Below are 12,832 nucleotides of genomic sequence, written 5' to 3' on the forward strand. Positions count from 1 at the left end.
CCTCCTATAGTTCTTCATCTCAGAAATTTCTTAATTGTGATTCTGTAAATTTCTAACTTGTGTCATTTCTATAAATTGTGTGCTTGTTCTTTGCTCATTTATTTATCCACTGAAATCTTAGATTTGTTTTTTATACACTAATATTAATAATGAGTCTAACATTAATAACTAATAATTCACTTAACCCTCCCAAATTACCCTATGAGGGGGGAAATGCAATTTGTCTTAATTTGAGATGAGGAAATTGTGAAATAGAGAGGTTAAATAACTTGCCCAAAGTGAAAGACCTGAGATGGTGGAGCCTGTTTGAACTCAGGAGCCCGACTCCAGAGCACAGTTAACCATTACGCTGTGCTGCCTTCAAAATGACAAGACAGCACTCCTTTAAATCTTATTCCACTTAGAACATTTTATCACTTAGAACATTTTATAGCTGGTTGCCCACACCTGTTCCATCTAATCTATTTTAAGTTTTAAAACTTTTATGTGATCAAATCTACTATCTTCCCTTTATGTTTATTTTCTTGGTTTGTTTAGCACAGGAAGATAGTCATTCTCCATGCAGAGATCAGAAAAATATTAAATACTCTAAATACTGTTAGTTTTTAATGGTATGATTTTTAAAAAAGTATTTCATCATTAATTCTTTTGGATTTACTTTGATGTGTGAGTAATAATTTAAATTGCGTTTCTTCCAAATAGCTATTCAACTAGCCCAGCACCATCTGCTGAGTAATAATCATTTCTTCCTCCTCAAGATTTGAAAGAATCTGAAGCTAGACTCCTTTGAAAGAAAAATCTATAATACTGCTGGTTCAAGGGACTCAGCAAGCAGAAATTTCCAACAAACATGTGAAAAAATATTCATTCTCTTAATTAAAGAAAAAACAAATTAAAATGCCACTTCTTTCCAACTTGGTTGGCAAACCCAAAAGTTCAATACCCAGCCAGAACTGCTAGAACAAAAGACATGCGATAGAATTGCCAAATTGTCCTCGAGAGAGAAATCAAACAATTTGCACTCCACCAGCTGTCTCTGAGAGCATCCATTTCCCCATAGCCTTGATGATGCAGTGGGCTATCAAACTTATTGATGCTTGCTACTGTGATGAGTGGGGGAAAATGGAATTACTCACTTTTCAATGTTAGTATCTCATATAATGAATAAAAATGAGTACCTTACCTTTCCCTATATTTAAGAGACATTTACATTTCCTTTTCTGTGAGCTATCATTAACATGATTATAATAACACTAATGTTTCAGTTTGAAAAGCTTTATACTACTTTATATCAGAGATTTTAAGATAGTTCCTCCTATATCCAAAAGAAATTCAACTTTAAACCACCAAGTGTTTCTGAACCTTGATGAAACAAATTCAACATCTAAGTAGACAGCTGTTAAAATTTAAAACACACACACGTAAAATAGCAAGAATTAGAAAAAGCTAAACTTTCAACAAAAGGTCAGATGAAAATATCGTAAATTCATTCAAGATAAACCAGATGTATATACTAACATGGAAAAATACTCAAGACAATTCTATTAACAATGACCTTTAGAGAGTAATTATTTAAGTAAAAATATGCATAAGTATGGAGATAGAGAAAATACAGAAGGACAGGCACCAAGGTACTGGCAAGCTGCTCTCCCTCTCTCTCTGGATCCCTATTCTGATTCCTTCTTCTACTTTTAAGGACCTTGGCAATGACACTAGGCCCACCTAGATTATCCAGCATAATCTCCCTATCTTAAAGTCAGCTAAGTTTAAGCAACCTTAATTCCCCTTTGCCAGGTAATTGAACATATTCAGAATTTGGGAATTAGGATGTGGATAACTTTGGCAGTGGGGTCATTATTCTGCCTACCACAGCTTTATATAATAGTATAAAGGTTTTTTTAAAGAAGCTACTTAATATATTTAACAGATACATGTTAAATGGGAAATAAAGCATAATTATTAAACAAAGTTTACTTAAAAATATCAAAGGATGAAATCTAATGTATCTCTTATTTCTATTATAAATCATGTATAACCAAAGAACTTATATGCATATATGCATAACTCATGGACACAAACAATAGTGTGGTAAAGGCCTGGGGTGGGGGGCTGCAAGGAAGAAGGGGTCAACGGGGGGAAAAAGAGGACATCTGAAATACTTTCAACAATAAAGATACATGTTTTAAAAGGGGAAAAAATAAAATGGCAAAAAATCATGTTTTTGGTATCCTAAGAAATTCTCACATAACCTAAGGTGTCAAAGATTGTCCTGTTTACTTCTCAAAGTTTTATAGTCTTGGTGGATTTTTGTCCCTTTTTTTCTTTTTTGCATATGGATGTCTAATTATTCCAGCACCATTTGTTGAAGAGACTAACAAAAGTAACAATATAAATAAATCTCAAGTGGAAGAATTTAGGCATTAAAGGCTACATACTGCGTAAGTGATTTGTATGATATCCTGGAAAAGGCAAAACTATAGGGACAGAAATCAAATCAGAAATTGCCAAGGACTAGGGGAGGGAAGTGATTACAAAGGAGCATGAGGCAACTTTTGGGGTTGATGGAAATACTCCATTATCTCGATTGTGGTGGTAATTACATGACTGTATACATTTGCCAAAATTCAAAGACTTGCACAACTAAAAAGGGTGAATTTTACTTTACATAAATTATTGTTCAATAAACCTGACTATAAAAATAATCAAATGAGACGAAAAAAGACATAATTTGTCTTGCAGGATCCTAGACTTTCTGAACCCTAAAAAAGTGAATGTAATCCAAGTTTAAAAGTAGCAAAGAAACTAAAAGGCAGAAAACTAGACAGTCACTCCCAGACTCTCTTAACCTATTGCCACTGCTCCCAAATAAAAAGGGAAGAGAGCAATAAATAGGCATTATCCAATAGCCAAAGGCTAACTTTTCAGGCTAGTGACCTAATGATTTAACAAACAAAACAAACACAAAAACAAGAAGCTAAACCTAAGAAAAATAATCAACAAAATAATATTTACCTTTGGAGTCAGCATTTGGGAAGAGCCTGTTCCATGGCACCTTATTTTTGTGTGGGAGAGAGAGCAAATAGTTTCTAGCTTTTAAATTGATTATGCAGTTCAGGTCTTCCTGTGATGGAGATCCAAGAATACCTATCAGATAAAATAATTAGCTGTTAATTATCAAGACCAAAGTAAACTGACCACACACCATCAGCTGTAGAGCAGAATCGACCTTGATAATTAACATCCTCTCACACAACCTCCCAATGTTTACCTTTCTTTATTAAAAGTTTTTTATAAGGGTCCTTATCATTTTAAGTCAAGGAAGGTTAAAAACTCAAGCCTGTCATAGGTTAAAGAGTTGTTAAAACTCTTAATTTAATGAAATGACTGATATAGCTGTGGGCAGATGAAGTGAGTAAATCTATCCCCTACTGTGCTCGGGAACCTTACCCAGAATGTGGTTCAGCTGGTCGAGATAATGCTTCCCTGGGAAGATGGGCCTGTTGGACAGCATCTCTGCCAGAATGCAGCCTACAGACCAAATATCAATGGACTTGGTATAGCCCTGCAGTAGAAAGGGAGAAAAGGCTGAGAATGATATCTGGTATTACATGACACAATGAGATCTTCCTAACGTGACAGGCACATGGCTGTCAGGAGTTTTAGCTTCTCCTTTGGCTCTATAATTCAGAAATAAATGAAAAGAGATGAAGAAACCAATAATAATTTGGCTTTCTTAGAGAATGTTGAAAAACCAAGACTACTTAATTTTATTTCTCTTCAAAGTTGATTAACTTTTTATTAAATGCCAAGGTATACTTCATTCCTTTTTTTCATGTAATTTGAGAGAATTAGAATCCTTAGAAGTTGAAGCTAGAAACAAGAAAAACAGTCACACCCCCATTGCTTTAGAACATCTGTGGATCCACTCACTCATTTTGGAAACCTGGAAACCACGTCAGAAGGAATACTATTACACTTTCAGAGTATTTTTTATCTATTTTGCAAATCATTTACAAAAAAGTCAAGCTGAAAACCTTTGATTTCTGCAAGAAAAAAAGTGTGTGCTGGCTCCATCCTAACTTAACAATTCCTATTTCTTGTCTTCTATTCATTTTTCAGGCATGATTTTTCTTTCAAAGGAATTCTATGAAAAAATATGGAAGAATTATTTGTTTAAATCATACAAGTGCAAAAAAAGTTTCTCGAAAGGGTATAAAGCTGAATTTTATGGAAAATGCTAGACATAGTGATAAATGAAGAAATTTAAAAAACAGAAAAAGAATTCAGCTAAATATAAAAGTTTAGGGAAACATAGCAACATTTTTTAGGGAAAATCAATTAAAGAATTAATGAATAGATATATGGCTATGATAAAATAGGCTTGAATTTCAAAATAATTCTTTCCGAAATTCTTGTAATCCAAAATAACTTTTGTTTTGGGCCAAAACTATATAAAGAAGAACTTTAAAAAAAAAAAAGAAAAAGTCCCTTTTAGCTCGGCCGGGCATGGCTCAGGGGTTTGAGCATCAACCTAGTATCCAGGAAATCAAGGTTTGATTCCCAGTCAGGGCACATGCCCAGGTTGTGAGCTCGATCCCCATTCGGGGGCATGCAGGATGCAACCAATCAATAACTCTCTCATCACTGATGTTTCTCTCTCTCTCTCTCTCTCTCTCTCTCCTTCTCCCTTCCTCTCTCTGAAATCAATAAAGATATATATATATATTTAAATGCCCTTTTAAATACAGTTGTATGGATCACTGTATTATTATTGGAAGTCAGATTTTTAAATTTTTTTTAAAAAAATTGATTTTAGAGAAAGGGGGAGAGAGAAAGAGAGAGGCAGACAGACAGACAGACATGGATGTAGGAGAGAAACATCAATCAATTGCTTCTGCTGGGGACCAAGCCCGCAATCTGGGATGTGCCCTGACCAATAATCGAACCTGCCACCTTTTGGTGTATGGGACAATGCTCCTACCAACTGAGCAACACGGGCCAGGGCAAGAAGAACATTTAAAACACAAAAAATAACTAACTAAAAGGAACCAGGGCTCCCTGGAGAAATGACTGCTCCAAGTCTGGGACAGGGAAAGTACTGTAAGGTAAACCTGGAACATCTAGTGCCAAAAAGCAAAGAAGTACAATGGGGACATGTCAAAAGTGGCTCCTACTGGAAAATCTGGGACAGTCTGAGCATCAAAATACAGAATGGCAGGTATGGACTGAATGGTAGATATAGATTATAAGCCAATGAATAAATAACCATGAATTAATGAAGATAACTAAAACAAAGACCAACAGAGTTATAAAATCACCAATGGATAGTACAACTAGTGGGTGCAAGTTTGCTGAAGAAGATAAGTTACACAGTCTTAAAGTATTTCTCCACAAATTCCTATTAATTATTAACATAATAATTACTATAATTAATCATAATTATGGTGGAGACTTGGAGGACACCATCTTAACCAAAAGATCAACATGTACTCCACTAATACTCACATAAACCAGACGTGCCCCTGATATGATGCACTGAGAAGAAAACATTGTTTTTCTGGTCTTCATGCCCAAAATACATGACATAAAACTGAGGTTCATTCTACAAAATAGCTGACTTACACCCTTCAAAAAATGTCAAGGTCAAGAAAGGCTGAGGAACTATTTCAGATTAAAGGAGACTAAAGAAACTGCAATTATGTGAGCTTAGATCAGGGGAGAAAAAAGGTATAAAGGTTATATTGGAAAAATATCCAAAATTTGAATATAAACTGTGCATTAGATATTGTATTTAGTGTTACATTTCCTACTTTTGATTACTGTACTATGGTCATTTTAGAGAATATCCTTCTTCTAAGGCAGGGTTTCTCACTCTTGGCATTATTGACATTTTGGGCTGGAAAGATTTAGTTGTTATGAGGGCTATCCTGTGCATTGTAGGATGTTAAGCAGCATCCCTGACAGCTAACCACTCAACGCCAGTAGCACTCCCCTCTCAGTTGTGAAAACCAAAAATGTCTCCAAACATTGCCAAGTATCCTCAGGAAACATCAGAACCACTGTTTCTAAGCGGCAAAGGAGCACATCTACAAATTATTCTTAAATGACTCAGAAAAAAACACAGAGAATGAAAAAGCAAATGTGATAAAGGATAAAGGCTTGGTGAGTTTGGATCTGGGGTGAAGGGTATGCAGGAGGTCTATCCAGGAGAGCTCTCCAAGGGTGGTCCAGAGGCCCAATGCTTGCCACCTGTTTCATAAGCCTAACAAAGATATACTTCACTTTTTCTTGCTTTTATACACTTATTAATGGTTTTTTAAAATTGATTTCAAAGAGAGGAAGGGAAAGGAAGAGATAGAAATATCAATGATGAGAGTAATTGATCAGTTGTTTCCTGCAAGCCCCCTAACTGGGGATCCAGCCTGCAACCTGGGATGTACCCTGACTGGGAATCAAATCGTGATCTCCTGGTTCATAGGTCGAAGCTCAACCACTGAGCAATGCCAGCCGGGCATGGGCATACACATACACATACACATACACATACACATACACACACACACACACACACTCTCTCTCTCTCTCTCTCTTTCTCTTTTAAAAAATTATTTAACTTAATTTTTTTTCTGACCAAGACCTTATTAGAAAAGTTTGCCTGCGAACTCTTCACAGCCACTTGGATATCAGAGGAACACATGTCATTTGGAAGCAGGATTATCATATAATTTTGAAATAATCCAGAGTAATTCCTATTCTTTCCACATCTATGTTTTTTCCAAATTATATAATAATTTTGCTGAAGAGACATTCTTATTATCAGCTAAATCTGACCTTTACAGAACAGCTCTGGTCCATGTTCACAGAAAGACACCTTACTGGATAACCTCTAACACCAACCCAGCCTGCACCCAGCAGTGCCAGCAGCAGGTGTAAAAGCTGCTACAGGTAGAACTTCAGCAGAGCTGTGCAAGGACAAAGACCATTTATTTCAACGGTGACCAGAGAGGCATGCCCTCCAACTGTGTAACACGTCAGCACTATTCCAGCTGAGGTGGAGAGGCCAAAACCCAGGGCCTAGAGTTCAATGCTCAACAGGAGATTATGATAGCACCTTGGTTCTGGTCATACAGGCCAAGGCTGAACCCAAGTGGAAATAGGATTACTGAGAGGGAGGCTTACTGTAACATATGTCCAAAGTTCTTTTGCTTCCTGGTTTTCTTTTTATGCAAACTTGCTCCTTACCTTGGAATTCAACATAATTTCTGGAGCCCTGTACCAACGTGTGGCTACATACTCTGTCAGGAACCCTGTATGATCATGGTCTGGATCTGCAACGCGGGCCAAGCCAAAATCACAGATCTAAGAGAGAAAAAAATGGACACCTTAGAGATTCTAACCAATTTAACATCAAAACATCATAAAAATAAAAAAGACAATAGCAATAATGATGGTAATACGTAGTTGCTACTATTACTATATGGCAAGTACTTTGCTGGGAATTCTATATACTCATTCTTAATCTTCACAACAACCTGAAAGAAGGTAGAAGACACCTTTATTACTGGCCTTGATTCATTCATCACATAGTGTCCAACGTGGATCAGATGTCCATAGGAGCTATCTCAACTCTTTCCCAGCTATGGCTACCCCTCCAGTCCAGATGCCAGGCTTTTGTCCATAACACTAGGGAAGCCAACCCTACCTTCCCAGGAGTTCCTGGGATGTTGAGGATCAAGACTGTCCCAGGATTAAAACTTCAGTCTCTCCCATCTTGGCCAGGGGTTCTGGGGAGGACAAGGCATAAGCCTGCACGATCATCTTTTGGTTTCATGACCATTTAAAAAATAGAAAAGATGCCCTAGTGGGTTTTGCTCAGTGGTTAGAGCATCGGCCAGTGGACTGAAGGGTCGAGGGTTTGATTCTAGTCAAGGGTACGTACCTTGGTTGCAGGCTTGATCCCTGGGCCCCCATTTGGGGCATGTGTGGGAGGCAACCAATTGATGTGTTTCTCTCACAAAGTCATCTCTCTCTCTCTCTTTCTCTCTCCCTTCCACTCTCTCTGGAAAGCAATGGAGAAAATATCCTCAGGTGAGGATTTAAAAAAAAGGAAAAAAAAGAAAAGACAAATATTTCACAGTTTTTTAAAAAAAAGGAGCCTGAGGAGAGAGGCTGGCGTCCTTGGTCTGGGGAATGCCCTTGAGGCCCAAGCAGCTGCGTCCCTTGAGTTCTGTAGACCAGGCCACAGTGCCCCAGTGTCCTGTCACTGGCCAGCGCTGCAGGGCCAGCTGAAGGTACTTCCTTGCAAACAGCAGCATGTTTCAGATGAGCTTCTTATCCACCAGACGCAGGAGGTGAGATGGGGACAGTGCACAAGGTAGGAAGCCAGAGCAGCAGGTGCTGAAAGCACTGGGGCTGGGACAGGTACTGGGCCTGCATATACTCAATGAGGGCCACCTGCGCTTTCTCTTAAAGCCTCTCCATGTGCGCTGCATCTAAGAGGCTATAGGCACAGGGTGTGAACAGTGTGATGGCCTTGAGGCAGAGGAACTTGGCTGAGTCGGCCTGCAGGTGGCCCAGCTCGTCTACCTGTTCTTGGAAGGTGCACATTCAGTCCACAAAGGCTACAGTGGCCACAGACACCGTGTGCAATGGCAATGTGGCCTATGATGCATTCAGCACAACGAGCTCACTCTAGCTCAGGCACAGCAGCACCACCTGTTGGGCCACCAGCCGGTGGGGGAAGAAGGGCCTGTGGCACGCCCAACCCAACCCAACCCAACCTTGCTGAATAGCGGCTCTGCTGCCAGCTCACACACGTTGCCTATGCCAAGTCTGAAGCCCGCTCCACAGCTGCTGGTCTAGAAGTGCCAGGCCAGGCCTCCACACAATCAGCTCTGACACCTGCTACCTGAGGGAAGAGGTCCCTGCCCACCTCTGCTGCTGCCAGCACAGAGACCAGGGGGCTGCCCAAGGATATCTAGGTCTTCTTGAATACACATGAATTTTTATCAGACTGAATCCATACCCCTTCACCTTATCTAAGACATCTATAGATTTCCCTACTCATTTAGCTCTGCTATCTATTAAAATAGAAATATGTATACACACACACACACATATATGGATATACAGACATGCTGCCCATTTTCAAGAGAATTCTCAGGACTACAAAGGATCTAGAGTTTCCCTGTTTACCAGGAATATCTTATTTGGGTATTAAAGTCATTGAGGTTTTCTGAGTATTCTTTTTATAAAATTTATTAAAGAAAAAGATCACTGCCTGGCCAGTGTTGTTCAGTGGTTGAGTGTCGACCTGTACACCAAGAGGTTGCTAGTTCGATTCCTGGTCAGGGCACATGCCTGGGTTGCGGGCTCAATCCCCAGTAGGGATAGATTCAGTAGCCAATCGATGTTTCTCTCTCTCTGTCCCTTCTCCCCCTCTCCCTTCCTCTCTTTCTAAAAATCAATAAAAACATATTAAAAAGAAAAAGGGTCACCAATGAAACAGATGATTGTTTTAACTTACACATAATGCACATGATCCTATTTTTATATACAAGTATAAAAGTATACATTATGTAACAGCATAGAAAAAACTTTGGAAGAAAATACACCAATCTGTTATAGTGGTTACCTATGGAGAGGAAGGAGCAATGGGACAGAAGAGAAGAGAAATAGCACTCTTGAATTTTTTTGCCATAAAAATGTTTTCGCGTATTTCTGGTATAATTTTAAATATGAGTAACAATAAATAAAAATATGCCCCAGTAAAAGTTTTTTCAATATATATATCACCCTAAAACGTAAATACCCTGCCTGACCTTGAGATCGCAGGTGGTGTTGAGCAGCAGGTTGGAAGGTTTGAGGTCACGATGCAGTACGTTAGCTGAATGGATATATTTTAACCCTCTGAGGATCTGGTAAAGAAAATAGCAGATATGGTCGTTGCTGAGGTGTTGTGTCTTCAAGAGCTTGTAGAGATCTGTTTCCATGAGGTCCTGTACTATATATCTGTTTGGACAGGTTAAGGTAACATACCAAATAGCTGGTTACAGTTAGCAAAGCACTGAAAACAAATGAACCCTCTCCCCAAAAGGTTCATTATTACATCATGAGGACCATGCAGGAAATGATAAACTGATGAAAACTTAGTATTCCTTTATGGAAGGAATCTGAAGTAGTTAACTCTTTTTTAGGTCCTGTGAGACAACGGCATTCTACCTGCTTGATAATCACCCGTTACTGACCTAGACTAAGACCTGAAATAGGCTGTTATGGAAATATTCACCAATCTTGAAGTCCTAACCTTCTTGGTCTCCAAGCCTTGTTGGAAAGAGCTGGGCAAGTGTGGTGACCATCAAGCATCATACACTCCCTCCTTTCTTTGGCCCAGCAACAACTTGTAATGTCACTGTTCTCACTTCTTGTTCTCTTCTTCTCCTCAAAAATCAACTATAAAACTTTTGGAAATACAGGCCTAAAACACATTGCTATTAAATTCAACCCTCAGTCTATCTGTTTGACTCTTCAATTAATGTTAAGATCCTAAGTAAATAAGACTATGAGGAATTTATACCAAGAAGGAGCTCATGCTAGTTTTGCTCCTCTTGCTTTCCTGCCATGTATCTAAGCATCTAGTATTTTAGCTATGGCTAACTTCTTTATAGAAATTAAGTTATAAAAGCCTTTAGCTTTTAACTTTACCATAATACTATTTCATTAGCAATTTTTTTGCATTTCTTTTATTCATTTCTGTGTTAATATTAATGTATGTCTCTTACAGATTCATGCTAGATGAAACACAGTACGGGATTACAAACTTGTCACCTAAAAGAGATTTTACTTTTATGGCAAAAGGTAAAGCAGGACAACAGGTGGTCGGGGCAGGAGGTATTTCACTTAAAATATCACTACAACTTAGTAACAGAGCTATTTAAATATGGAAAGAAGAGATAGTGAGCTACCTTTCCCTGGAGGGGTACAATGCAAAATAAGCGAAGTGGTAGGAATCCTGCACTATCCAAAACTACAACTTTTTCTGGCAGATCCTCTTCAGTATATTTAATGTCTTTATCTTTCAAATGTAGTCTTTACCCAGGTAGCATCCTCTGTACCTCCTTAGTCCAGATTTCTAAATATTGGTCATATAGTTAGTAACAATTTCAGAGGTGAGTCGCCTTAAAGATTCTGAGGGCTAGTACCTTAATTTTAAAGATGAGAAAACAGACCTAAAGGTAAAATGACTTTGTCTCAGATTAGGATGGCCTGGATTTGACCAGGTGATATCCAGGGTACCCTCTTTCTTAGTCTACAACTCTTTCTTTTCTGTCTCACCATCATAACAAACCACACCTTGAATAAAGAAAGCATAACTGGAAATGGCATTAACCGGGACTTTCCATAACTATACTTAAAGGAAATTTTTACTGAAATTGACGAAAAAGTGGATTTGTTGAAGAGACACTAAAAATAGAACTGATAAAATGAATCAGAGAAAAGTTTTATATAATGCAAGAATTATAGTAAGTGGCTAACATATTACAATTTACCCTTAAATGTGCTTTATATATTTTTCCTTTACTCTGATAAGTCCAGGGCATTTCAAATTACATTTACTCAACAAGGTGACCAAGCAGTGGAGCCTGCTGTCTGCAAAGGATACACATCTTTCATTTGCTCGATGGTTGGTGCTCGAATAATATCATTGATTCCAATGATGTTCTCGTGTCTGAAGCGCAGTAAGATTTTTATCTCCCTCAGGGTTCTCTGGCAGTAGGTCTGGTGCTCAAAAGGACTGATTTTCTTGATAGCTACTCGAACTTTGTTGACATTATCATAAGCAGAGCTTAAAAAAAAAAAAAAAAGGAAAAGGTGGGGTAAGAGATGGCATTAAAGATAGTTCTCAGAATATCTTGGTAGAAAGACTGAAAACTGGTAAAGTATTAAGTGTTTAGCACTCTGGTTAAATACTTGTTTAATACATGTGAAGGCAGCACACATAGGGAAGATGCAGCTGGAACAAGGTAGCAGAGGGCTTGGCCCTGGTAACTGTGGATGCCCATTTTTATAAACTTGGCAACATAGGTTTCTCTCTCACACACTCACAAATGCACACACACTTTCCCACTGTTTTTAACAGCAACTGCATTCTGGTGAGAGCAATCATTTCTGCCTTCAAAACAGCCTCCTACTGTTGTATCAGATTCCTCTGACTCAGCAAACATTCACATGACTATCAACCACAACTTCATCTCTGACAAAAATGGAACCAAGAGGACACACCTTGAATGCTTTTTATCAATTTTGTCTTACTTGCAAATTGACATGACTCTTTCTGCCCCCCCCGCCAGAAGAAATTTAAAAAAAAAAAGTTTTTATTGATTTTAGAGAGAAAATAAGGGAGAAGGAGAGAAACATCCATCAGCTGCCTCCTGGGGATCAAGCCTGCAACCTGCACATGTGCCCTGACCGGGAATCAAACTGGTGACCTCTTGGTTCATGGGTTGATGCTCAACCATTGGGCTACACCCAGCCCCCTGGAAGAAATTTAACTCAGATGTGTGGGTAGTCTTATAACAAAACTTATAAAGTATTCTTCAAAAAAATATTTTTAAGCCCCAACAAAGGCCCAGTTCTTTGCAAGTTGTCATTAAGGTCTGATCTAAATAGAAATCCAGCAGAAGCAATAATAACTGTATCTTTAATTTTATGATCAACTTGAATCTTGAATATATACATTTTTAAATACATTTCTATTGATTTCAGAAAGAGGAAGGGAGAGGGAGAGATAGAGACATCAATGATTAAAGTCATTGATCGGATGCCTCCTGTA

General features: G+C 38.3%; 1 protein-coding gene across 1 annotated transcript in view; it reads right to left on the reverse strand.

Moving 5' to 3' along the window:
• MAPK1 (mitogen-activated protein kinase 1) overlaps positions 1-12,832 on the reverse strand; it is a 57,782-nt gene that overhangs the window by 15,816 nt on the left and 29,134 nt on the right. Inside the window, exons 2-6 of the mRNA XM_081123411.1 lie at positions 11,663-11,845; positions 9,822-10,011; positions 7,243-7,359; positions 3,448-3,562; positions 3,013-3,144 (exon numbers count right to left, since the gene is read on the reverse strand). Coding sequence (XP_080979537.1) covers positions 3,013-3,144; positions 3,448-3,562; positions 7,243-7,359; positions 9,822-10,011; positions 11,663-11,845 — 737 coding nt within the window. The remainder of the gene's footprint in view (positions 1-3,012; positions 3,145-3,447; positions 3,563-7,242; positions 7,360-9,821; positions 10,012-11,662; positions 11,846-12,832) is intronic.

Source organism: Miniopterus schreibersii (assembly GCF_964146895.1).
Source record: "Miniopterus schreibersii genome assembly, chromosome: 20".
NCBI classification, from domain to species: domain Eukaryota; kingdom Metazoa; phylum Chordata; class Mammalia; order Chiroptera; family Miniopteridae; genus Miniopterus; species Miniopterus schreibersii.